Source organism: Oryctolagus cuniculus, chromosome 2 (genome assembly GCF_964237555.1).
Source record: "Oryctolagus cuniculus chromosome 2, mOryCun1.1, whole genome shotgun sequence".
In the NCBI taxonomy this organism is placed as follows: Eukaryota; Metazoa; Chordata; class Mammalia; order Lagomorpha; family Leporidae; genus Oryctolagus; species Oryctolagus cuniculus.
The window spans coordinates 156209468-156236748 of NC_091433.1; the positions used below are offsets into that span (position 1 = coordinate 156209468).

General features: G+C 52.1%; 2 protein-coding genes across 8 annotated transcripts in view; one reads left to right on the forward strand and one right to left on the reverse strand.

The window, feature by feature from the left end:
- RHOQ (ras homolog family member Q) overlaps nucleotides 1–7274 on the reverse strand; it is a 36246-nt gene extending 28972 nt beyond the window's left edge. Inside the window, exons 1-2 of one of the 2 annotated variants that reach the window (XM_051842945.2) lie at nucleotides 6286–6945; nucleotides 5760–5818 (exon numbers count right to left, since the gene is read on the reverse strand). In XM_051842945.2, coding sequence (XP_051698905.1) covers nucleotides 5760–5818; nucleotides 6286–6427 — 201 coding nt within the window. In that variant the 5' untranslated portion in view covers nucleotides 6428–6945. Of the gene's footprint in view, nucleotides 1–5759; nucleotides 5819–6285 lie in introns of both variants that reach the window. The other variant, XM_070069177.1, reaches the window with a different exon arrangement.
- Nucleotides 7275–7599: 325 nt separating this feature from the next.
- Nucleotides 7600–27026, forward strand: ATP6V1E2 (ATPase H+ transporting V1 subunit E2). Of its 6 annotated transcripts, none has more exons than XM_051842950.2 (2): nucleotides 7600–7737; nucleotides 26121–27026. In XM_051842950.2, the coding sequence occupies exon 2, from the start codon at nucleotides 26220–26222 to the stop codon at nucleotides 26898–26900; it is 681 nt and encodes a 226-aa protein (XP_051698910.1). In that variant the 5' UTR covers nucleotides 7600–7737; nucleotides 26121–26219; the 3' UTR covers nucleotides 26901–27026. The 6 variants fall into 6 exon arrangements, with proteins under 6 accessions (XP_051698910.1, XP_051698913.1, XP_008252672.1 ...); XM_051842953.2 differs by having other exon boundaries at nucleotides 7668–7719; XM_008254450.4 differs by lacking the exon at nucleotides 7600–7737 and adding an exon at nucleotides 7861–7996.
- Nucleotides 27027–27281: the final 255 nt, after the last annotated feature.

The window sequence follows — 27281 nt, forward strand, 5'->3', positions numbered from 1 at the left end:
AGCTGAGACAGATGGTGCAGACAAGCACAGGGCAGGCAGGGCGCACAGGGTGAGTGACAGAAGTGAGACTGCTCCAGCTGGAAGGGACAGTCCATGCCCTGCACACTGAGCAAATTTCTGGGCTGGGAGCTGGAACAACCCAACACGGAGGTACGACTGTAAGTCCCATTTTACAGATAAGGAAACTGAGGTTTGGGGAGGCCAAGCCTCCAGCTAGGAAGTGGAGAGCTGCAGTTGGACCTAGGCAGCCCCAAACAGGGACTCACGCTGGCCACTAGTGTGCCACTGCCACCTGCTTCTTCCTGCATGCCTGGACCTTCCTCCAAGTTCCTCCCTGCCACCACGTCCGATATGGGACCACACAGCCCTGGATTTCACAGGATGAGCACTCCCAGTAGTACAGTGGCCCCCTATCCCCATCCCACCCCATCCCCCCACACCCCCTACAATCCCAGCCACCAGAATGGGTGAAAACACCAAGCGGGAACTGAATCAACAACAACCGAACCAAACTGGCCTGCAGCCCCCAAGCAGGCCTGGGCCTCATTGCCACTGAGGGGCCCCAGCCATGGGGTCACTACACGAACAATCTCTAATTCTGACAGTCGCCTTCACAAGGTTGAGACCACTTCCTTCTCACACAGAGGGCAAACAGGCCCATGCTCTCACAGCTACAAGAGGCAGAGCTGGGATTCAAAGTCCACCTGGAGAACCCCAAACCCACATGCTCCACTGCCAACCTGCCTTCTCCCATGGAGATCAGGAGCAAGAGGTCCCCAGAAACATACTAAGGCCTGTGTCTGAGACACGGCGCACCTGGCACACTCATGCCTCCCACCACCCAAGAGTGGAAATCCCACCAAACCTCCACTGCAGTGGAGAAGCCAATCAATCAAGGGGCCTAGGAGGGGAAGGGCCGGGCTGGGGCACAGCCAGGGGCCAACCAGAGCTGCTGGGCACTGCCTCCTGCTGCAGTCCCTGCCCAGGGGACCCACATCCCAAACCCAGGAGGGGGCGCCAGGGCCTTGGGGAGCAGCAGAGGCCACCCACCTTCCCAGGCACAGGAAGAGACCAGCACTCCCATGGATGCCATGTGGGCTACGGATATAAATATTTCTAAAAGGTTAGCAAAATGCACCTAAGACCACAGGTCTGCAGTAGGTTTCTAAGGGAAACCGGGCTGCTCTGCGCCCACATCCTACCTGTTGCAGCCCCTGTTCCTGGGGCCCCTGGGCACTCCTTAATCCCTCTGCCAAAGGTCTCCTGCAGGTCCTCTCCCAACGAGGGAAACCCTGCTTCCTGAGCACTTCTCTGTCTGGTCCCCAGAAGTCCACGCCCTCCCGACTTCCTCTTCCCCTGCCCATCATGCCAGGCCTCCGGTGCGGCGTGCAGGAACAGGCTCCCTTCTGTAGGGGAAGCACCGCCTGGGCACCCAGAGGGCCCGCAGCTGCTGGGCCGCGTCAAGTGTGAAACAAATCTCCCTCATCATGGCTGCAGAAGCCAGCCCAGGGACACTGGAGTAAAGGGTATTTATAGCTCTCGTGCACGCATCCCTGAACTTGTGCGTTTGAGTGGACAGAAATAGCAACGGCGTGCCCAAAAGATGCACATGGAACTTCCACACACCGAGGCGGCGGCCCAGTGTGCAGCTCCAGGGATCCCTAACTCAACCCAGCACACGTGCTCCTGGGGGCGGGCACTCTGGGGCTGAAGATAAACTGGGCTTCGGTCCTCCCCTCTCCAGGGCAGCAAGTTCTGCCTTCCTGCCAACGATTAAGAGGTCGGCCTGGAGCCCACAGCTTGCCAGGCAGCTCCCTGCTGGCCTGTCTGGACAGAGAGGGAGAGCTCTTCCCACTTCCCCTCGCTCCCCACAGCACGGAGGCAGGAGGGGAAGCCTCGCCTCCCCAGGCCCTCCCTGAGCAGACACTGGGGCTGCTGCAGAGCCCACGCTGAAAGAAGAAGCAGTGCAGAGGCCCAGGCAGGAAGCCAGCGCTCCCCGCAAGGCCCCCGGCCAGGAGCAAAGTGCCACTCTGAAATGCACGGCAGACCAACTGTCACGTCACCCGCTGACCTTGGACCACCCGGGGGCTAGGCCAAGAGACGGGGAGGGCTTCCCTGGGATCGGCAACACACTGAGCATGCTGGGGATCCTGGAGGATGTCCCCAGCACAGCAAAGCTCAGGGCCTGAGCCCCACACTCTGCACCCTCCCCACACCCCTGCTAACGGCAGCAGAGGTCAAGTGCACCGCAGCCTGCTCTGGAAGGCAAAAGGTCACCGACTGTAATCATCCCTTGGCCGAACACGTAAATTAGGCCTGTGGCTTTGACCTTGACGAGGGTCTACCATGAGGCCAAGAGGCCCCAGCCAGAGGGAGCCGCTGTTGCTGTTGTGGAAACACTGGGAGTCCACTTGAACGTCTTAGAAAGAAAGGAAGCGCTTTCCAGTGCGGCCAGCCTCCCCTAGTCGCTTTCCTCCCAGAAAGTAGAACCACAGGGAAACTTACACATGGACGCATTTCTCACGTTCAACCCGGAACTCTTGGCGATTTTTCTTACTTCATGGGAGGTGTAGGCTAGGAAAGCTGGCCCCACTTGTGCTGGAAAGGCTCTAGGGGCTGGCATTGCAGAATTCCTATTCCTTCCAGGCATAGTGCACTGTCCTCTTCCACCTGTGACCCCGCCCCCACAGTGCACCAGGATAATCTACTGCAATATTTCGTATGCCTGGAGAATGGGGGGGGAGGGGGGCGCAGCTGTTTTCACACATGTGAAAGCATTTAAGCCAGCCTCCAAGCTTGCAGTGGAGACTGGGCTAGCTCCATAGATCTGGGATAGATCACACAGAAAGTAAGGAACAGCTAGAATCCCAGGTCTGGAGCCTGCGACCGGAACCCACACTTGCTTGGTTCTAACCCCACGGCTACCCATCAGGTTTAAAATTTTCCACACATTATGAAGAATGAAGAAAAAAATTATATGTGAATTTCAGAATTATTGTACAAGATAAACATCTCTATTTTATTTGCCTCTTATTATCTTCATTTTATATGAAAGGCAGAGAAGACAGAGAGTGATCTTCCACCTGCTGCTGATTCACTCCCCAAATGCCCACAACAGTCGGAGCTGGGCCAGGCCAAAGTCAAAAGCCTGGAACTCAATCCAGGTCTCCCATGTGAGTGGCAGGGACCCAAGTACTTGAGCCATCACCTGCTGCCTCCCAGGGTGCATGTGAGCAGGAAGTTGGAATCAGAAGTGGAGCTGAGATTCAAACCCAGCTACTCTGAAATCCAACTGTCCCAAGAAGCTTTAACTGCTGTGCCAAATATTTACCCCTAAACTTTTCTTTAAACCTCATTTTCCATGAACTTTTTGAAGTACCTGTGTACACATTTGTATATATATGTGATGTGCATTTATTTAACATTATTGTTACTGATTCATAGCGGCATGCAGTCCTAATGACCAAGTACAACATAGGAATCTCCTACCTGACACACCTAACAGACACTTCTACCTATGCTGCCATTAGGGAGGCAGATCCCTATCTTCAGCTTACTCTTTTGCATTCCCCAGGAGCTCAGCACAGTACTAGGTACTTACATATGGTATTAGGTCGACACTTGCCAGGTGGTCTCATCATTACTAAGTTTGCTCATCATGAACAAACCCTCAACTGCTGAAAGGTGAATTAAATTACTAACTCTGATCAAAAGCAAAAAAAGTGCAAGTGCTGGGAGAAATGCCAAGGGGACCTAACACACACCTTGGCCACAAGAGCAGGTGTCCCACCAGTGGGTAGAAGCAGTCCATTCGAGCCTTACTAAGAGGCTGAGCCTAGCCGGTAGACATCTCACAGTCCTTCCATGATTATGCTCAGGTTTTGAGTGGGCTCAACTTCATGACTCTTGAGATTCGACTTTTCTGCTGTGGAAAGTTGGCATATGACCCTGACTCAAAAGACAGCCGTGATGATGCCAGGTGCCGTGTCCATGGGCACACGAACCATCTGACGAGCCGTGGAGACAGCTGACCATGAACGCCTATAAGCATAACGCATAACCACAGCAAACCGGAGCAGATTTAGACCCGCCCCCACGCTCAGCAGCTGTGTGACAGCAGGCAAGCAGCGTAGCTTCTCTGAGAAAGTTCTGTCATCTACAAAAATGGGATCCCACGTATCTCGCAGAGTGGTTTACAGAGTAACGCAGGTAGCACTTGCACGTGGCTGCCCCATGCCTGATACCCAGAAGGGACTCCAGGAAATACTAGTTGGGTTTGCAGGCAGGATGACCCACATAACACACCCTGTGGAATAGGTCCCACAGGCCAAAGACGACCATGGTGATAAGCACAGGGGCTGCAGCAGAGCAGGTGGTGAGAAGAGTTAAAATTACAGACAAAACTTCCTTCTGGTCAACTTCTAATGTGGACCGCGTGGTTATCAGCTATACCACTTAGAAGCTGGTTTCCTGCCTCTTGGCTTCCACATCTTCTGATGAAGGTAGAAGTAACAACTATTATAAGGCAGGCAACCAAAGCGGGAGGCCCTGGGGGGCGCACAACCTGGGCCCTCTCAGGGAAAGGCGCCAAGAGCTCAGGTCTCCAGCTTGCCAGCTGAGACCCCAGACGGCACCGCAAGGCACCCCTCCGGCCAACAAGCTGTTTCTCAGAACCCAACCCAGACTGTCACTTAGTACCACAGTGCTGAGTGCCACATCCAGGCAAGCTAAGACACTGCACTCCCTTTCCTGGGTGCCTGGTGTGTGCCACGCTACGCCCCCAGCACACTGCACACTGCACAAGGGTTCTGTCTTTCCTTTTCTTCATCAGATAGCAGGACTACAGGATCTGCGTAAGCCCTTCAGCTGCACACATGGCCTCCAGGAAGCCAGTCTGCATGAGCGTGCAAACTTCTGTCTGACTCCTCGGTCTGATCCCAGCGCCGATTCTGCAAAACTTCATCATCAACACCAATACGTGTGTGGCCAGGGAAGAGGGTGGAGCTGGGACTGGACAGGCAGGGACAAGGCTGGCCCCCTCTGCAGAGTCGCCAGAGGCTGAAGGGAGACGCGTACCATTTTCTTCCTCCTCAGTCGTCTCTCCCAGAGAAACCCGGCAAAGTCACCTGGGTGGGCTGAGCGGGGAGGGGGGCTCTTCCTCCAAGATTCACACTGAACGCCTCTCCGCCCACCCCAGGGAGTGGCCAGGCGGCTGCTGTCTCTCTGCTTGTCTCCCTGTGGTCCTCTGCTAACACAAATGACGTGTTCAGCCACTGGAGTCCCAGGGTGCAGTGATGTTGTAATAAACATAACCAGGACCAAATGCCTTCCCATCATCTTCGATGATGCCATTTCTCACCAATCAGGCTCCTCGGGCAGGCCGACCACTCACCAATGAGGGACCAGGCAGAGGCTGCGAGGGGCAGACCTGGTCAGCTGCAACTAAAAATAAGGGCGCTTCGGGATTGGCCGCTGCCACTTTGCAACAGGAGTTGGGACCCAACACCGGGCGCCACACAAGACCCACACGGGCGAAAACTTTCGCAGCCCGGGGGCTCCCACACGGGTGGGCTGGGCTGGGCGCGCTTTTGTGTCCGTTTTCCTAATTTGCTGACTGGACGAAAGAATTGAAGCCCGGTGCCGAGGGAGCCCCTCGCAGACACACCCTCCCGCCCAGAGCTTCAGTCTCCAGGGCCTTTTCGCAGGCGCGCGGGATCGGGGCACGGGAGGGCTGCCGGCCCGAGGCCCAGGCCACTCACCTGTCCGGCCGTGTCATAGAGTCCCAGGAGGTACTGCTTGCCCCCGACGGTGACGCTGACTGCAAGGACAGAGTGGGGGTGGGGAGAGAGGCTCAAAATGACCTGGACTCTGGCGGCTAGTCTGTTCCCCGCCGGGACCCTCCCCTGCCCGCCGGCCAGGGGCACGTGGGCGCTGCCCCGGGAGACGTCACCCCTCTCCCCTTGCACCCGGCTCCCCGTGAAGTGGCCCCCAAGCTGCCCACACCCCTCCTCCAGAGTCCCGTGGCCACGTCTCCCCCAGAGCCCGGGGCCAGAGGGAGGCGGCGGTGGGAAGGTCAAGGAGGTCGGCCCAGGGCGCCGAGCGGGGTGGGGGGCGCGGGCCGAAGGGCGCGGGGCGGCTGGAGGCAGGGCCAAGGGGTGCAGGGCCACCGGGGCCGCGCGCGGCGGGGGAGGGGCGGGAGCGGCTCGGGGGAGCCCAGGGGGGCTCGGCCAAAGTTGCTCCAAAGTTCCGGCGGGAGCGGCCCTTACTCAGCAGTTCCCGGCTCACCTGCGTAGTGGTCGAAGACGGTGGGCACGTACTCCTCCGGGAAGGCGTCGTTGGCATAGCTCATGAGCAGGCACGTCTTGCCCACCGCCCCGTCGCCCACCACCACGCACTTGAGCATCAGCGCGCCGGGCCCGTGAGCCATGCTGCTGCCGGCCGGCCTCCGGGCATGGTCCCCCCGGAGACCCCGCCTCGGCCCCGGGCTCAGCCGCCGCCCGCCGGGGGGGTCCGCCGCCGTCGCCGCCGCTCGGCGCAGCTGGGTCGCCCCCCCGGCCCCATGCAGCGGCTCCCCTCGCGGGAGGGGAGGGGGCGGCGGGCCCGGGGCGCTGCTGCCGCCGCCGCTGCTGCGCTCCCCGCGCGGATCCCCGCCCCGGCCCGGGTCGCCGCGCCCGCCTGCTGCCCCCGCCGCTCGGCGCCCGCGCCCGCGCCCGCTGCCCGGCCCGGCCTCCCCGGGAGGATCCGCTGGATCATAAGACTGTCCGGGCCCGGGGGAGACGGCAACTTTGGGGAGGGCGGCGGAGGGGAGGGGCCAGCGGCTCTCCCCGCCCGGCTCGGCCCGAGGAGGGCGGGCCCAGGCGCCTCCTGCGAGTGCGCCGGCCGGCTCCGCGCCCGCGCCCCGCCGCCGCCGCCGCCGCCGCTGCCGCCGCCGCGCGGCCCTGCCGGCTCCCGGGAGCCTGACTCCGGCGCGGCCGGCGGAGGGCGCGGAGGAGGGGCCGGGGGAGCGCTCGGCAGGGGCCCAGGGCTCCTCGCGCAAGTGCCCGCAGCGCTCAGAAGCGTCCAAAGGCCCCGTTGCTGGGAGAAGACGCGGAGGCCTCTTGGGGAACCACGACGACTTCAACGATGACGCAATTAAGTCATGCAGAATTATCCATCTGTATTTAAACTGCACCCGGAAGGCAGCAGCCATCCTATTGGCTTCTAAATGCGCAACGAAACTAGCAATCAGGAAGACCGAGGGGCTTAGAAAAATTAACGGAGCGCGGGGGTGGGGTCCCTGAACTGGGAAGGAAGGACCCTGACTCTCTCGCTTGCCACCCCCACCGCCACCCCACACCTTGCGCACCGCAAGCGTGAATCCTTTGCTATGGAGCTGGCGGGAAGGGGAATGTAGCAGTCGAACCCCTGACGCGCCCCCAACCAGCCAGGAGAGGGAGGCCCGCTGGCTCTGGCCCCAGTACCTGTGCTCCCCCTGGAGGCGCCATTCTCCGTCCCGAGCGGCCCTTCAAGGAACGGACTGGGTTGTGGTCCCGGAGAAGCGCCCCGCCCTGCGCTCCAGGACCCGGCCTGCCGTCGGGGCGGCGGCTTCTGCCCCTCTGTCTGGCCCACACCGCACTGCGGGTCAGGCCTGCCCTCCACGCGGCCGCCGCGCGCGCACCTCCATCTTGCTGACCTGGGAGAAACGTTGCCTTTCGTCGGTTGTGCGCGGAAAACGCTAGGGTGAGAGGCAGCCTGGAGGTCTGTGGGGCCGGCGAATGAACCGACGCCCGCCCGGAGCGGCCAAGTGGGCATCCGAAGGCTTCCGGCCACTCAGCAGCCCACGTCCTGCGGTGCACGACTTTGGGAAATCCCACTGTTAGGCCCCCAGCCCTTGCTTCCCAGGCCTCAGCGGCTCAGACTGCCTCTCTCCCAGGAAGACTTCCAGGATCTCTGGTAGTTCCCTGTCGATTGACACGGACACGGAGCATCGGACCAGACCTGCCCGTTGCATTTGCGTGTGAGCGTTTGCACTGCGGCTTTAGATGGGACAGTGAGTCTGGAAGGTACTCTGTATGTTCTGAACGACCCATCGAGGGAGGCAGGAGTCGGGTCAGGGTCAAGGCCTTCTCCACTCTTCCTAGAGGGGAAGAGAAGGGGACCTGCCCCTTTATTGGCCTGCGGCGCCGTGTCCTCGAAGCATGGGCCTTGACTCCTGTTCTGAAAGGTGGGGTGGGTCACGAGAGGTTAGGGCCTGGGGCAGGGCGCTCTGTCCCGGAGGGCTGCATTTGGCCGCAGCTCCACCCGGCTTAGCAGCGTTGCCCGGGATGTGGCTCTTCCTTTCTCAGGGCCTCAGACTGCTCAGCTGTAAATGTTTGCTCGTTGGGCAGGGCCTCCCAGTTCTGGAAGTTCCAGGAGCCGCTCTGGGAATATCAGCTCAGGCCGTGTGCGGGATGAATCATGCAGGGTGACTTCACTGGTGACAGCAACCTCGTTCCTCTGGACCACAGAAATGCCACACAGCCAGACTGCCAGCCCCTCCCCCCGGTGTGGGGGTGACAACCCAGTATGACTGTGGGATGGGGAGAGGAGGCGACCTGGGGTGCCCCCACCCGGGCCCATGAACGCTGGAAGCATCCCAACAGCAGCCTCACTTTCCCATGGGCAAAGAAATGAACACCTCAAATGGGAAAAGGCAGTTCTCAGAAGTCGGGAGTGCAAGGGCAGGAAGCAGCTTCCTTTCTAAGTATCTCCGAGGCTTTCTGCTTGCTTTTTTTCCTTTTGTTGTAACCGCAGATGCCGAAGCAGACCCAGGCCTGTGCCAGAACGGGGAACTTGCTACTTAGCCTTCTTCTCTTTTTCCCTCTACCGCCTCCTTCCTCCTCATTGTTCCCTTTCAGTATTTCATTTAACAAGCATCGATTGAAAGCCACTATCTGCCCGGCTTCATTCCTGGGCAGGGGCAAAGAGCTGGCAGGCCAGGGTCCCCGGAGCCAGGGAAGGAGGACAGGAACCGATGTGTGAGCGGCCGATCACCATCCAGGGTGTTCAGCATTGTGCTGGAGAACCCTGCCCAGGCTTCTGGAATGCAGTGGCGCCGTTCCTCCGCAGCTCTGGGCGTGCTGAGGAGGGCGCTGCGGGAGCCGTGGCCTGGGCCTGCACCTTAGGAAGCTACCAGGAGTAAGACAGGAATGCCTGGCAAAGTTAGATCCCTGTAGGGGTTGGGCTGGGGGGGGGGGCGGGGGGAAGAGGGTGGGCAGAGAGCAGGCTGAGTGGTGTGGGGACCTTGCTTGTTTTTAATTGGGAGCCATGTGGTGCAGCCACAGCCCTCCAGCTGAAAGCCATGAGAAGGTAAACTCAGGACCCCACCCAGGCTGGGCGTTCTGTGCACCATAGACTAGGGCCCAGGGTACTATGGGACGAGAAATCTGGCCCATACACTACTTAATTCAGCCCTGAGCCCATCGTGGTGGCCAGCATGATGTCAAGTGGCTGTTACCTTAGGCCTGTCTCTGCTATCTATCCCATCACTGTGACAATGGGTTGGGACCATCCTGATTGGCCCCCCTCCAAACTAGGTTGTATGACTTCTGCACAGAGGGTGGCAGATCTACCCATTATATCCTTGTAATACTCACCAGAGATCCACAGCCTCCCCCACACGACCCTGGAAAGAAAGAACTTTAGGAGAGAGGGAGATGAGAAAGAGGGGTGGCGGGCAGAGGGGGAGGTGAGGAAGATCCAGGAGACATCCAAGGTTCATTACACATCTCTGTCAGTTGGTTTTCAGCCCAGGGGTCCTGCTCACTCTGAACCCTATCTCCTGACCTCTGCTCCCTCCCTGAAGCTCCTTCTAGAAGGCGGCTAAGATGATTGGCATCCTTCTGCTCTGGGCCTGCCTACTCCTCTTTGCTTTTCTCACCCGCATGCCTGGCGTCTTCAGATGCAGGCTCCTTGCTCCCAGAGCCTCTCTGACTGCCCCTTGCCTGCCTTCATAGCACCATGCCTGTGCCTTCCCTTCCTTCCGTCTCTTCCCACTGCGAACACCGCCAGCTGCCTGCTTGCATCGTCCTCTCTCAGGGCTCAGACGTCGTGGACGCTGCACTGTACAAGGGTTTTGGACTAAGGTATTAATGGTGTAAACATCGCAGCCATTTCTTGAAGGTCAGTGGTCCCTGATGATCAGAATGACAGAGCCAGTGAGATTGGCTTCATTGGTTTTCATTTCCAGTTAGAATGTATCTAGATCCGTTTTTCTGGTCATTGCCCACCAGAAACTCCTAAGCATGCCCCAGCTTCTGAGGATTTTGGCTCAAGCACCCTAAACACTATTTTCACATCTTCCTTTCTCACTGTCTTCTGCTGCAGTGGACGTCAGGAGAAGACCAGCCATCGTGACCCCTGGCATTGCCACCCATTGCTCAGCTGTGGAGAGGCCACTTCCTTAGAGGAAGTGCATGGACCGCTTCCTCCCTAAGCTCCAAAGGAGCCGGGACGAGGCTGCCTCTTCCAGAACTGACATTAGTGATGGTACTCAGTGCAGCTGTACTAAGCGTGCCAGAGGACCACCCAACACTCTCTGGGGCAGGTGCTCCTCTGGGGAAGATGGGCTGGCTCCTGTGTGTAAGAGCCATGTTCTGAGGCTGGAGAGCTTTCCTACCCTCTAAGTCTTGGTGAGAAGATAAGAGTATCCTTTATTTATTTATTTATTTATTATTATTTTTTTGACAGGCAGAGTTAGAGAGAGAGAGACAGAGAGAAAGGTTTTCCTTTCTGTTGGTTCACCCCCTAAATGGCCACTACGGCCGGCGTGCTGCACCGATCCAAAGCCAGGAGCCAGGTGCTTCCTCCTGGTCTTCCATGCGGGTGCAGGGCCCAAGCACTTGGGCCATCCTCCACTGCACTCCTGGGCCACAGCAGAGAGCTGGACTGGAAGAGGAGCAACCGGGACAGAATCCAGTGCCCTAATCGGGACTAGAACCTTGGGTGCCGGCGCCACAGGCGGAGGATTAGCCTAGTGAGCCGCAGCGCTGGCCAAGAGTATCCTTTAAAGCAGCTGGAAGTTACGGACTCTGGCCTTCCTTGTCAGACCTGAGAGCTAGTGAAGCTAGACATCAATGCAGGGCAGCCTCCTGCAAGTCACAGCTTCAGTGGTGGGGATACAGTTCAGTTCTTAATGCGAGAAGAGGCACAGCGGGGCAGGTGGCCGTGATGATGGTGGTAAAACGGAGTTCCTAGTTAAAAAGTGACCCCTGTCTCGGCCTTTTGGCTAAGGTCAAGTGTAGAAGTGACCACTGTACACGTGGCTTGACTGCAGTTGGGTGACAGTAATAGTGCCAGAGTGGTTTTCTCATCAGAGTAGCTCCTGAGGCAGATGGGCACTGTTCCTGTCTTGAACAGCTACTCTAGCCGTCCCACAATCCAGTGGGCTACTCGTGATTCCTTTACAATGCCTGTTGAATCAGCCATAGATGGATTCTCTGGCTTGCAGCCCAGCCTCCTGAGAAGGGTTGCAGAAGCAGAGCCCGGTATTGTATGTGCTTCATATAGAGAGTCAAGATTTCCACTTCTACCATGCCAAGTAACGATACTAGATTTACCTTTCTAATGTAGGCAACTCAAACGTTGCATAAAATATGCAAAGCCACTGTTTTCAGATATAGGACAGCACATAGCACAGGAATGAAAGAAGGGGAAAAAGAGCTAATCCCTCCTTCTACTCTTTCTGCTGGTACTAGTTCCTGAGTGCTGGCGCCGTGAGCCCAAGCAGAGAAGGATGGTCTTGTCGAGTACAGGAGCTAGCTGGGGAGAACTTCAAGTCAGAGTGTCGGGGGTGGGGGGCATATAGCAGCAAAAATGGCCCCTGGGATTCCTCTGAGTCCGTTGCACAGTTCTAAGTTGCATATGCTTAGGGTGAAACTCCACAATGCAAGGCAAAGAACGTCCAGGGAGCTGGGAGCTGATGGAGTCCCAGGGCTCATAGGACTGGGAGATGTGGAGTCTCAACTGGCCAGAGTGAAGTGCTCTGCTCGAATGTCCAGAGAATTCAATGGAATCCCCCTTAAAAGAAGAGCTAAATTAGCCCCAGAGCAGGGTTAACTCTAGACATCCCCGCAACATGGCTGCGAAATAAGCCTCAAAAAAAAAAATTTCATCCACTATTGTCGTAACTGCCAGCCAAACAAATTTCAGCCTCTTTAAAGGACGATACCATTCAACATGTAGAATTCAGAATGTGAGAATTACTGGACATGCAAATAGGGAGGGAAATGTAACAAAAAAAAGTAATCGACAGAAACTCAGAAATGAAGAAGGTAATGAAATTTGCAGACAAGGACTTAAAAGGGCATTTAAAATACACACAAGTCGTAACACATGAATACAGTGAAGAAGGAAATGAAAGATACAAAAAAAGAACCACATGGAACTTCTGCCGTTTAGAAATACAACACCTGAAATGAATAGTTCACTATCTGAGCATAACAGCAGATTGGTCATTGTAGAAGGAAATATCTTTGACACTGAAGACTTAGCAATAGCAACTACTGAAAACAAAACACATACACACAGAGAACGGAACACAAAACCTCAATGACCTATAAGACCGTATCAAATGATTCAAAACATACAGTTAGAGCCCTAGATAGGGACTGGGATAATGACTTGAGGACATAATAGCCAAAAATGTTCCAAACTTAATGAAAATTACTAACTCACAGACGCAAGGAGCTCGGCAAACTCAAAGCAGAATGAACACAAGCAAGCCACATCAAGAAAGGCGCTTTATAATTAAATCCCTAAAGCAGTAACAAATGGGGGGGGGGGCAAAATCTGGAAGAGATACAACATATACAGGGGTACAAAGATAGAAATAATTGCTGATTTCTCAACAACAATGCAAGCTAGAACTTAATGGAATAGCATCTTTACAGTACGTGATTAGAGAAAGAAAAAGCATTGCTAACCTAGAATTCTATAGCTAGCAAAAATTACCCTTCAGAATTGAAGGTTAAAATAAGTGTGTGTGCGTTTTCTTCAGACAACAAAGGCTTAAAGAAGAGCTACTCTACAAGAAACTTTAAAGGAAATTCTGGCGGTAGAAAGATCATGACAGCAGATGGAAACTTGGATCTATGCAAAGAAATGAAAAGAACCAGAGACGGTAAATATACGGATAAACAGGAGACATTTCTCTCCTATTAAAAATTTCCATAGAAGATAATTAACCATTTAAAGCAAAAATAATAGCCATATATTGCCTGGCTTAAAACACATGTAGAGGTAAAATTTAGAACAACAATAACACAGGATAGAAAAACAGAAATAGAAGTATATTCTTGTGAAACCCTTACATTATGCGTTAAGTGGTGTAGCATCATTTGAAGGTTATCTTGGTTTGTTTCTGCTATGACAACAAAATGCCTCAGACTGGAGAATTTAAAAATAATAGAAATTTCCTTCTCACAGTTCGACTGTCTCAAGCCTAAGGTCAGAGGTCTGGCAGTTCTGTGTCTGGTGGGGCTGCTCTGTGTCCTCTGGAAGGGAAGAAATGAACGCTGTTTTCATGTAGTAGAAAGGCAAACGAGATAAGTCAACCTCACTCTCTGAACCCTTTTATAAAGGCACTAATTTCATCTATGAGTGCTCCTCCCATCCACCCAGCACAGTGCTCAGTAACTGTTCACCATATCCACTGCTTATGCACCATGCAGCCAGATTCTCAGAACGCTCTTCCCCACCCCTTCCCCATCTTAGAGGATGCCTGGTTTTGAGGCAAATACTTTGGTGAGTGGATTGAGTGGGTGCATAAAACCATCCATTATTATTAAGTCACCATAGATGGTTGCTTTGGGGCTGGCATTATGGCGCAGCAGATTAAACCACTGCCTGCAACACTGGCATCCCTTGTGGGGACCGGTTTGAGTCCTCACTGCTCTACTTCTGATCCAGCTCCCTGCTAATGCACCTGATTAAGCAATGGGAGATGGCCCAAGTCTTCAGACTACTACCACCTACATGGGACACTTGGTTAGAGTTCCAGGCTCCTGGCTTTGGCCTGGACCACCTCTAGCAATTGTGGTCACTGGGGGAGGGAACCAGTGGATGGAAGATATATTGCTCCATCGTTTCCTCTTTATCACTCTGCTTTTTCAAATAAATAAATCGTAAAAGAAAAAAAGATAGGGGCCCGGCGTCGTGGCTCACTTGGTTAATCCTCTGCCTGCAGCGCCGGCATCCATATGGGCACCGGGTTCTAGTCCTGGTTGCTCCTCTTCCAGTCCAGCTCTCTGCTGTGGCCCGGGAAGGCAGTGGAGGATGGCCCAAGACCTTGGGCCCTGCAACCACATGGGAGACCAGAAGGAAGCACCTGGCTCCTGGCTTCGGATCGGCGCAGCGCCGGCCATTGTGGCCATCTGGGGAGTGTACCAGCAGATGGAAGATCTTTCTCTCTGTCTCTCTCTCTGTCTGTAACTCTACCTGTCAAATAAATAAATAAAAATATTAAAAGATAGATGGCGGCTTAACTGCTCCCTAAGGAGGGTGTTTCCAGCTAACTCGTAGGGCAGTGATTTTTCCAATGTTTTGTGCTGCGAATCACAGCAGCAAGTGCATTTTTTACTGTAAACCACGTATGAATATCATACAGAGGAGGGACATTATGAAAAACTATGCATGGATTTCAGAATGTTTGCATCAAAATAAACATTTTCTATGAATTCTTTGAGATATCCTTATATGCATGTGTATAAGCGTATACCTATAACCAAAAAAAGGTTGACCAAGCCATACTTAGTCTTACTACTGGAATGAATTCTAGATTTCCTGTTCCATTAGGCTTCGTGTCTGCTGCTGCAGAATAATTTCACAGGGCTGTTTGCTAAGTAACCTGGCTGGAAGCTGGAGCAAGTGCTCAGGATCACAGAAAGATAAGGAACCCCCACCGCTCAACGGCAAACAATCAGTCTGATTTCAACATGGGCAAAGTGCCTGTGTAGACACTGAACAAGGAAGACATGTGAATGGCCGATAAGCATGTGATTGCCAGGACCAACCAAAACAGCAGTGACATACCACATCATACTCATTAGCATGCCTATAACCAAAGCCGAAAACGAACAACGAACAGCCAGGAAATAGCAAGCATCGGCAAGGGTGTGGAGATAACTGGAAAACCTGGGCACTGCTGATGTGACAGTAAAATAGGGCACCTGCTGTGCAGAATGGCATGGAGGGGCTCAAAGCATGATTGTCCTAGCCATTCAGGCTGCTACAACAAAAGACCCTGGCCCGGGGTCTCGCAGCTTTGTAGACTGGAAGTCCACGATCAAGGTATCGAGGAGCTCAGCGTGTGGCGATGGCCTGTTCCCCCTCCCCACCCCGAGCTCAGCGTGTGGCGATGGCCTGTTCCCCATGGAGGATGCCTTCCAGGGAGGGGCAAACAGACTGTTCTGAACTTAACCTAGAGGGCACTGATCCCATTCGTGAGGGCTCTGCCCTAATAACCTCACCACCTCACATCTTAGTGCTATGGAGAAGGGGGTTCAGTTTCAACATATGAACTTCATGGGGGACACCAATACTCAGACCACAGCACATGTGGTCCAGCACTTCCATTCCTGGGAATGTTCCCTAAAGGCTTTTCCTGTTTCTTTTAAAGACTTGTTTTAGGCCGGCGCCGTGGCTCACTAGGCTAATCCTCCGCCTTGTGGCGCCAGCACACCGGGTTCTAGTCCCGGTCGGGGTGCCGGATTCTGTCCTGGTTGCCCCTCTTCCAGGCCAGCTCTCTGCTGTGGCCCGGGAAGGCAGTGGAGGATGACCCAAGTGCTTGGGCCCTGCGCCCCGTGGGAGACCAGGAGAAGCACCTGGCTCCTGCCTTAGGATCAGCGCGGTGCGCCAGCCGTGGCGGCCATTGGAGGGTGAACCAATGGCAAAAGGAAGACCTTTCTCTCTGTCTCTCTCTCTCTCTCACTATCCACTCTGCCTTGTTTTATTTATTTAAAAGTCAGAGTTACAGAGAGAAAGGGAGAAAGAGAGGTAGAGAAAGAGATCTTGTTTGCTGATTCACTTCCCAGATGGCTGCAATGGCCAGGGCTGGACCAGGCTAAAGCCAGGAGCTTCCTGCAGGTCTCCCACATGGGTATGGTGCCCAAACACTTGGGCCATCTCCTGCTGCTTTTCCCAGGCCATCAGCAGGGAGCTGGATCAGAAGTGGAGCAGCCAGGACACGAACCAGCGCCCCTATGAGATGCTGTGTCGCAGGCTGCAGCTTTACCTGCTAGGCTATAACACTGGCCCGCAAGCAGGCATTTCAACAGATATTTGTACACCCCTGTTCTGGCAACATTTTTCACCAAAAGGTGGAAAACAGCCTAGATAAATCTTTCCTGTTGGATGAGTGGATTTTTTTAAATGTGGTGTATTTATACAGGGGAATGCCATTCGGCTATAGAAAAGAAGGAAGTTCTAGGACATGCTGTGACATGGGCAAACCTTGAAGACATTATGCTGAGTGAAATAAGCCAGTGAAAAAAGGACATTTTTTAAACTTTTATTTAATAAATATAAATTTCCAAAGTACAGCTTTTAGATTACAATGGCTTTTACCCCCCCCCATAACTTCCCTCCTACCTGCAAACCTCCCATCTCCCGCTCCCTCACCCATCCCATTCACATCAAGATTCATTTTCAATTCTCTTTATATACAGATCAATTTGTGTATATTAAGTAAAGATTTCAACAGTTTGCACCCACACAGAAACACAAAGTGTAAAGTACTGTTTGAGTACTAGTTATAGCATCAATTTACATTGTACAACACATTAAGGACAGAGATCCTACATGGGGAGTAAGTGCACAGGTACTCCTGTTGTTGACATAACAATTAACACTCTTGTTTATGGCATCAGTAATCACCCTAGGCTTTTGTCATGGGTTGCCAAGGCTATGGAAGCCTTTTGAGTTCGCCAACTCCAATCTTATTTAGACAAGTTCATAGTCAAAGTGGAAGTTCCCTCCTCCCTTCAGAGAAAGGTACCTCCTTCTTTGATGGTCCGTTCTTTCCACTGGGATCTCACTCAACAGAGATCTTTCATTTAGGGTTTTTTTTTTTTCTTTTTTTGCCAGAGTGTCTTGGCTTTCAATTGCCTGAAATACTCCCATGGGCTCTTCAGCCAGATCTGAATGCTTTAAGGGCTGAGTCTGAGGCCAGAGTGCTGTTTAGGACATCTGCCATTCTATGAGTCTGCTGTGTATCCTGCTTCCCATGTTGGATCATTCTTTCAGTTAATTCAGTTAGTATTAGCAGACACTAGTCTTGTTTATGTGATCCCTTTGACTCTCAATCGTTTCATTATGATCAATTGGGAACTGAAACTGATCACTTTGACTAGTGAGATGGCGTTGTACATGCTACCTTGATGGGGTTGAATTGGAATCCCCTGGCACGTTTCTAACTCTAAAAGGACAAATATTGCATGGTTCCAGTTGCGTGAGATGCTAGATTAGTCAAATTCCTAGAGACAGAAAATAGAATGATTGTGGCTGAGAGCTGGGGTCTGGGGAGAGTGGGCAGGGTTTCCATTTAGGAAGATGAGAAAGTTCTGGAGATTGCCAGAGCAGAATGAATACACTTAATGCTGCAGAGCTGGGCACATGCAGATGGTTGAAATGGCAAGATTTGGGAGCAGGTGTTTGGCCTACTGGTTAAAATGCCAGTTGGGACTATTGCATCCCGTGTTGGAGCACCCGGGTTTCAGTCCTGGCCTCTGCTTCCAATGCTAGCTTTCTGATAATGTGCACCCTGGGAGGTAGCAGGTAATGGTTCAAGTCATTTGGTTCCCTCCCCTCCAACGTGGAAGACCTGGATTGAGGTCCTGGCTCCCAGCTTTGGCCTGCTCCAGCCCCAGCCAGTTGCAAGAATATGGGAAATGAACCAGAGAACCAGAATATGTGAGCTCTCTCCCTCTCTATTTCTGTCTGTCTCTCAAATACATACATACATACACACATACACAAATACATACATAAATGAGTTCAAGGCAATGCAATGTTTTACATGTGTATTTTAACACAAATACACCAAAATGATAGATGGGCTTTATTTTTTAAATGGGATTTCTAGCTTCTCTGAAAAACCACAAGTCTACCTTTTCTAAGGCAGAGATGGCCTGGGCCCGAGTGGGGTTTGCCCCTTTAGATAAGAAAGGATGGAACCCAAGGGCCTTTCTGGGAGTAGGGGGAAATTCCCCTGGAAACTTAACTCTGCGAGTAGGAAGTGTGTTGCTGTTGGGGAGAACACCCCTGCTTTGAAGCAGCCTCCCTGTGGATGTGGAAGGAGAAGCTGCGACACTTCGTGGACGTTATTTTTGGAGCGATGTGTCTTTCCCTGCCTAGCTCTCTCCTGGAGATCGCATGCCTGCCCCTGTGGCCTTTGCTTTCTCCAGCCCAGACCAAAGCCCCAAAGCCGCTTAGCTTCCAGGGTGGAGTTCTTGGACTAAAACTGTGTGTGGCCCCTTGCTGTTGGCAACGGAAGCAGAGATGAAGCTTCCCAGGGCCTCTGATCTTCTCCCTGGGGGTCTCCTTTTCTGTGCGGACCACAGGAACTCTCTGGCTCTGGCTTTCTCCAGCACCGCAGGCTAGTTCCTGGGGGAGCACAGCACACATACCTTCACCCCGGCCGGCTGCTCTGCCCTGCGAGGACCAGAACCTGGGTCTTGTGCCACATCTCCTCCTCCATTCCCGATGCCTCTGGTGCCAGCCCTCATCCACGTCCAGTCTCTCTCTGGCATCTGGTTTATGGCTGGACTTCCCTGCTTCTGCCACCTCTGTACTACTGGTTCTAAACCAGGGTTTGGTCAGTTTACAACCCTGCTCGGAAGCCTCTGATGGCCCTTTTGCCTAAAGCCCCAGCTCTCAGCCTGACCTTTGCAGCCTTCTCCAGTGGAACCCCAATGTCTGCAGATGTGGCCACCGCATCCTCCTCCGCCTCACTGCCACCATGTCCACGTGTTCTCCCCATCTGCTCTGTCTCACTCTCTCTCCAATGGGGAACATGTCCCACCCCTCTGTGTAGGGCTGTGGGCTGAGAGGCACATTTCGCGCCCCCCACCCCCCGCCCCGCACCTCTGCTGCCGCCCCCTCTCGCCACGGTGCTAAGGGTGCTGCAGTCCCCAGCAGGGACACTCCCCACTCACACTTCCTCTCGGGGCCCTTCCTGCACCTGCGTGTGAAGTGACCAGGCTTGAAATGTCTCCTTCCCCAAGGACAGATGGAAGGGCTCCTGGGAAGCCAGCGAGGAAGGAATTTGAAGTTAGACAAGACAGGCTCCTAAAACCGCTGGCTCAGAGCAGCGTGAGCGGTGAGGTCTCACTCACGTCCACCAGGCTCCCAAGGGTGTCTAATCACAACCAAACCATTCTTCCGGCAAGGTGATGCCTGGGTGTGACAAATGCCTTGAGCAGCACTTATCCCGGCTCCTCAAGGTTTGTCCCTGGGACTGTACAACACAAGGGAAGCAGTCCCTGAGCAGCTGTCTGTGTATTTCGTATAGACCAAAGTAGCTGCAACCACCACCTTGCTGTCACCCCTTCTTTGGACCCTTGTTTTGTCTGTAAGAGCAAACCCCTTGCAGGCCATTTAGGAGCCACTGGAGTCCATGCTCCCGGGTGGCCGTCCTCACTTCAGCTGCAATCGGCTCCCCTATTCTCACACCCAGTGTGTCTCAACTGGCTCTCTGGGTTGAGACATGGGCACTGCCCTTTTTCTTGACTTAGGTATTTGCCTCATTAAACCATATACTTGTGTTCCACGTACTTCATCCAATGTGTATCATATTTCAATAACAAAAAAAGGCGAACTAAAAGAAAGTCCTCCCTCCAACTCCAAATCCTTCATCCAATCATCCGTGTTTAGCTAGCACCTCTGTACACCCAGCCCCTGCTCAGGAGTGGACATCTCACTCCCCCCAGGACTTTGCTGGAGCAAGCAAAACAGCTGGAAGAAGCAATGGCACTGAATCCAGCTCTGAACTGTACCCGGAAGACAGACCATGCTGTGGTTGTTTGGGGGAAGAGTGAGGAGGCGCGTAGGGGCCAAGGACGCAGTAGGACTTTAGCGAAGCCTGACATGCGGGTGGGGTTTAGTTTGTGCAGGCAAGCAGAGCCAAGCGTTTTAGCTGAGCAAAGAAATGGAACTAAAGATGCTAAACAGGACTTGGCTGATGTGTTGGTGGGGGGCGGGACTATGAAGAGAGCTGATGGTACTGAGTAGCTGTGGGGGTGGGGCTCTGGCTCGGACAGCTGTCCCTGCTGCCCCCAGCCCCAACTCAGGCAGGGTGGACGTGGCTCAGAGCACACGCCTGCCTCTGTGGAGTGCGAGGATCTGAGCCCTCAGGCAAGGGCAGACATGTGTGTTTCACATTTCTGGGTTTGCTGTGTTGTTTTGCTCGAGCCACAGGCTTATGTGGGCTTGTAATCACCATCCCAGACAGACCGGGAGTTACATCTGCCAGACACACTACACAGCCAGCCGTGAGCCTGCAGAGACACTTGCTTGCTCAGTCCTTGATCTGAATCCCGCCCCGCCCAGCAGCTGCCTTTAGTCCCTGTACTAACTGCTTAGTGGGGGTGCAGAGAGGGGGCACTGCAGAGGGTGGGACAGGGGTGAGGGTGGGCTGCGAGACGATTCCATCCTACTCCCATCACCAAGGACGTGGGCAAAGGTGCTATGGAGTGTTAGGAGGGTGGGTCCCTTGAGCTCCAAGTTTTACACAGGAAGCAAGCTTGGGATGTGTTCCCACTTTAGTGAGTGGAAATCAGATCTCTGCACAAGGAACGAGACCAGAGCAGAGAAGAGGTGATAGAAGGCACAGTAATGATGGTAAGGCCAACCCCAGGTGGGAAGACGAACTATGTGCCCAGCATTGTGCTAACCGCTCACCTCTCCCACTTCATCTGCACAATAATCCCGTGATGTGGACGCATTATCTCCATTATGTAAATGAGGAAAAGGGGCCTACAAATGGTCAGTGCAGAACCAGCACGTGACTTCCAGCTCCATGGCAGGAGACCACGCCCCCTTAACGCCTGTTATGGACACAGAGAGGTGCCCTCTCTCTTCGATGGAGTGCCTGGGGTGGGTATCCACCTTATCCACCTGGTGAATTTTGCTTGTGTTTGTTTCTCATCATACAACCATAGGATTTGGCTCCCTGCACCATCCAAATTCAAAAAACAGAGACCACGACATACCAACACGACAGCTGTATTTTTCATTAGTAAATCAATAAACCAGCTGTCTGGGTGCACACACATATCTATTAAGGCAAGCCCACCCCCGACCTGAAGTCCACCATGTGCCAAATTCATTAAGATTCTGGGCGTGCAAGGAGAGCCCCCAGCCATGGCCCAGGTGCCAAGAAAGTCCCTGTTGGCCTCTTCTTGGCAGACTTGGCCAGCCTCCCCCAGCGACAGCCTGGCCGTGGATTTAAGCCGCCTGGTCGGACTGTGAGGGTCGTCTGCACAAAGAAGGAGGCAACAGTGCCAGGTTCCAGTGCGTGCTCCAAGTTCCACATTCTGTTGCAGACTCCCGGCGCCAGAGCCAAGGCGGGCTGGAGGCTGGGGGCCGGTAAGGGTCTGTCTGGTGTGTTTTCTCCTCTACACACATAACCCAGCACATGCTGCGTCTTGTCCCCTCTGCTTTCACAGAAGGAGAGTGATCAGCAGAGTTACGGAGGAGCCTTGGGGACATCCCCACTCCACCATCTCATTGACTTGTCTTATTTAGGAGCAGAGAGTATTTTAATATATTGACATAATTGTAGCTTTTTTCCCCCCAAGTACCTCCTAAAATAATGGGGAAGGAACAGGCTAAATGATGTTCTTATTAACTTCCAGCAGCAGCTGTTAGGTGAAACCCAAGAGCTTTGGTCTTCGTCACAATCCTGGCTTGTTTCTCTACCACGCTCAGAGTGTGATACTAGTACATCATTCTGGGACAGGATCCTTTTCCCTCTTTTTTTTTGTGATAAATACATATGACACCAAATCTCCCTTCTCATCACCTTTTTAGGCATACAGTAAGTACAGTGTCACTAGCTGTACGCACTTTGATCACTGGCACGCTCTCATCCCGTGTGCCTGGAGCTCTGTACCCACTGCACAGCAGCTACTCACTCCCCCATGCCTGGCCACTAGCAACCATCTTTGCATTTGCTGTTGCTATGAGTTTGACAACTTGTGCAAGGGTGCTCTTGCAGTATTTGTCTATGACTGGCTTATTTCCCTTAGCATGATGTTCCCAAGGTACACCCACATTGTAACATGTGACAGAATTTTCTTCTTACTGAAGGCTGAATCACACTCCCTCGTATGTACACACTATGTATTTTCTAGTCATCCATCAGTGAACTGTTAGGTTGTTTTCATCCGTTGGCAATTGTGAATAATGGTGCGATGAGTATAGGTGCATAAATATCTCTTCGAGATTTTGTTTTCAGTTCTTTTGGATAAATACCCAGAAGTGGGATTGCTGAGTCACTGGTATTTCATTCTTTTTAAAAAGATTTATTATTTATTTGAAAGGCAGAGTTACAGAGAGGCAGAAACAGAGAAAGAGAGAGAGAGAGAGAGAGAGAGAGAGAGAGAGAGAGAGGTCTTCCATCCACTGGTTCACTCCCCAGATGGCCACAATGGCAGGAGCTGGGTCCATCCAAAGCCAGGAGCCAGGAGCTTCTTCTGGGTCTTCCACGCGGGTGCAGGGGCCCAAGCACTTGAGCCATCTTCTACTGCTTTCCCAGGTCATAGCAGAGAGCTGGATCAGAAGTGGAGCAGCCGGGATTCAAACCAGCATCCATATGGGATGCTGGCATCACAGGCAGCGGCTTTACCTGAATAATGACGATCCAAACAGAAGTGAGGTGATATCTCACTGTGGTTTTGACTGGTATTTCCCCGGCAAGTAGAGATGCTGAGCATCTTCCCATGCACCTGCTGGCCACTGGTGTGTCTTCTTCGGAAAAATGTCCGCTCAGGGCCTTCGCCCATTTTCCTGATCAGGTTATTGTTGGTTTTTGTCTGCTGTTCCATTGCATTATAGGAGTTCCTTACATCCTTGGATAGTAACCTCTTATCATGTATATGGCTTGCAGGCACTTTCTCCCATCCCACAGATAACCCCTTCACTGTGTGTCTTGCTTGCCTCCACTGAAGCTTCTTAATTTGATGCTATCCCAGTTGCCTATTTTTGCTTTCTCTTGTTTGCGCTTTTGCTGTAATATCCAAGAACTCATTGCCAAGACCAACGTTATGAAAGCTTTCCCCCTACATTTTCTTTTAGGACTTTCATGGCATTCAGGTTTTGTGTCTAAGAATTTAAGAATTGATTTTTGTGTCTATATAGGATAACAGCTCAATTTCATTCTTTTGCATACAATTACTGAGTTCTCTAACGTCATTTGTTAAAGAGTTATCCATTCACCATTGTGTTGTCTTGGCAGTCTTGCTGAAATCATTTGGTTGTCCATGTGTGCGTTAGTTCTGGGCATTTCATTCTGTTCCATCGGTCGGTCTGTCTGTCTTTATGCTAGTCACGTTGTTTTGATTACTTAACCTTTGTAATATGTTTTGAAATAGAAAGTGGATACTCTCTAGCTTTGTTGTTCTTTCTCAAGGTTGTTGTGGCTATTTGGGGTTCTTTTTGTGGTCTTATATAAATTTTAGGATTTTCTCCCTATTTCTGCCAAAAATATCATTGGAATTTTGATAGAGATTACAATGAATCTGTAGACCCTTTTTTGCTAATATGGACGTTTTAACAATATTGTCTTCCAGTCTATGAGTGGGGAATGTCTTTCCATTCATTTATGTCTTTAATTTCTTTCAGGAATGTTTTCTGGTTCTCAAAATATAAGTTTTCACTATCTGGATTAAATCTGTTCCCAAGTATTTTATTCTTCTTGATACTACTGTAAATGGGATTGTTTCTTGATTTCTTTTTAAGTTAGCTATGAATGTATGGAAGCATAACTGGAGCTGGCGTTGCAGTATAGCAGATAAAGCCACCACCCACAACACATGCTCCCATTTAGTGCTGGTTCAAGTCCTGGCTGCTCTGCTTCCAATCCAGCTCCCTGCTAATGTGCTTGGGGAAGCAGTGGAGGATGGCCCAAGTGCTTGGGCCCTTGCCACCAACACGGGAAACCCAAATGGAGTTCCTGGCTCCTGGCTTGGGCCTGGGCCAGCCCTGGCCATTGTTGCCATTTTGGGAGTGAATCAGTAGATGGAAAATCTCTTTCTCTCTCTCTCTCTCTCTTTAACTTTGCCTTTCAAATAAATAAATAAACCTTTTAAAAAACATAATGAAGTTTTACATATTGATTTTGTAATGTAGAACTTGGCTGGATTTGCTTATTATTCCTAGCAAGTCTTTTTGGTGGAATCTTTAGGGTTCTCTATATCATGTAATTTGCAAAAAAAATCATTATGCTTTTATTATTTTGAATGTCATGTAAATTCCTTTCTTGCTTGTTTGCTCTACCTAGGACATCAATATTACATTGAATAAAAGTGGCGAGAGTGAGAATTCTAGCTTTCTTCCTGATCTTAAAGGAAAACCTTCCAGTTTTTTCCATTGAATAAGATGTTAGTTATGGAATTTCCATATATGGCCTTTATTATGTTCAGATAGTTTCTAGCCTTAGTTTTTTTTTTTGTTTTGTTTTTTTTTTTTGTCATGAAAGAGTGTTGAGTTTGTCAAGTGCCTTTCTGCATCTATGGATCTGACTTTCAGTCCTCATTCTGTTAATGCAGTGTATCACACACTTTCCCTCCCAGATTTGGGGGGATTGTGGCCAATAATTCCCTGAAAGTGACCTTTTTCTCTTTCCTCCCTCGGAGTCTCGGATTATGCATATAATGGTCTACTTGATGATGTTCTGTGTGTCCTTTGCCTTTTCTCCACTCTTTTTCACACTTTTTTTCCTCCTTTGGATAATTTCTAATGACCTGTCTTCAGGGTCATTGATAACTTCTGCTGCCTGATCAAGTCTGCTGTTAATATCCATTCAGGTATTATATTCTTCAGCTCCAAAATTTGGTTCATTTTCATATTCAAAGTTTTTACTTGAAAGATAAAAAGAATGAGAGAGAGAGACAGACAGACAGCCAGAATGGGTTTTCCATTTACTGGTTCATTCCGCAAATGCCTGCAACAGCCGAGGCTGGCCCAGGCTGAATCCAGGAGCCCAGAACTCAATCTGGGTCTCTTACATGGGTGGTGGGAACCCAAGTTCTTGAGCCATCATAGCTGCATCCCAGGCTATGCATTGCAGGAGGTTGGATCGGAAGTGGAGGAGCCAGGACTTGGAGCAGTCACTATGATATGGATGGGCATCCCAGCTGATGACTTACCCGCTGGACCAAAGGCAGGCCCTGGGCTCTTTTGTATATTCTCCCTCCTTATGGTTGTTGTCATTTTATCCATGCATCATTTTCCTGAGCTCATTGAGCATTCCAGGGAGCCTCTTTAAGATTCTGAATCTTAGACCTTATTGTAGAGATTCTGATTGACTAGGTGGGGGTGGGTGGGTTTTAAAGGCTCCACTGGTGATTGAGATGTATTATGTTAAGGTTTCAAAACCACTTCAGTGAAAAGACTGCTGTCAGCCTCTCCTACTTCCCAGCTCTCTGCAAGGCTCCATGACCTGCCTAGCAGTACTCTACCTCTTTACGCAATGTGCAAGCTCCTGAAACTCTTCCACCTCCAGACAGCCTGTCTGGCCACAGCTTTTGTTTTGTTTTGTTTTTAATGACTCTCCCAGTCCTCTAGCCTCAAAATGTGTCTATACTTTTCATTTACAGGTTGATTTGGTATTGCCATCTTTCTGGCTTGCTACATGATTCTTAGGCTACCACTGCCAGGATCAGGTTGGCCCTAACCGTCTCATTTGAGGACAAAAGAGATGGTGTGAGTGTGAGTGTGGCAGGGAGGGAACGCTGGAGACCCGGCTTCCAACCTCTGTTCTTCTATGGCCTTGGACAGTTGCGTTCCCTCTCTGAGCCCCTGCGAAACGAGGGGTGTCTAGGTGGTCCTCGGGACTCCCGCCCATGGGCTCTGATTTTCTCTTTCTCCCTCTTGTGCACCCACAGCTGAGGAAGTAGAATCTGGAGACACTGCTGAAACTCTGCCCTAACTGGAAGGGAGCAGAGGCGCACCAGCTCTCGCTCCACCTCCTCTGCAGGACGGCCATGGCCCTGAGTGACACTGATGTGCAGAAGCAGATTAAGCACATGATGGCTTTCATCGAGCAGGAAGCCAACGAGAAGTCAGAGGAAATAGACGCCAAGGCCGAGGAAGAGTTCAACATCGAGAAAGGACGCCTCGTGCAGACCCAGAGGCTGAAGATCATGGAGTACTACGAGAAGAAGGAGAGGCAGATAGAGCAGCAGAAGAAAATCCAGGTGTCCACCCTGAGGAATCAGGCCAGGCTGAGGGTCCTGAGAGCCCGGGATGACCTCATCTCAGAATTGCTCAGTGATGCGAAGCTGAGACTTGGCAGGCTTGTGGAGGACCCGCAGGTCTACCAGGGGCTTCTGGATAAGCTCACGCTGCAAGCCCTGCTCCGCCTGCTGGAGCCCGTGGTGATCGTGCGCTGCAGGCCCCAGGACGTGCTGCTGGTGCAGGCTGCAGTGCAGAAAGCCGTCTCCCAGTACGTGATGGTCTGCCAAAAACCTGTGGAGGTTCACCTGGATCAAGAGGCCCACCTGGCCGCGAGCGCAGCTGGAGGCGTGGAGGTTTACAGCAGCGACCAGAGAATAAAGGTGTCCAATACCCTGGAGAGTCGGCTGGATCTGTCAGCCCAGGAACAGATGCCAGAAATACGCACGGCCTTGTTCGGAGCCAACGCCAACAGGAAGTTCTTTATCTAAGGTGAAGGTCAAGTGTCATCCTCTTTGACACTCTGATGTTGTCCTGTCTTCCGTTAGGAGATGCTCTTGGAACATTATCTAGTGTGAACTTTGGAATAAAGCTCAAATGCACGCTCAGGAATCGGATGCCGGTTTACCCGTCCGTGCCGCGGCTTGTGGTCCAACCTGCAGTCTGAGATGAAGGGACTGAGGCCGCCCGTTGTCAGCCTGGCCTTTGTGGGTGGCATGGGAGGGGCAGTCTTGGCCTGCGGTTCCGGGTGCTCTCGGCTTCTTTAATATGCATGGGATGGGTTGGGTCTCACTTAAGCACCTACACGTATGTGGTTTCTTGAGGAGCAGAGGTCTTCCTCATGTATACAGGGCCAACCTCATGGATGTGGG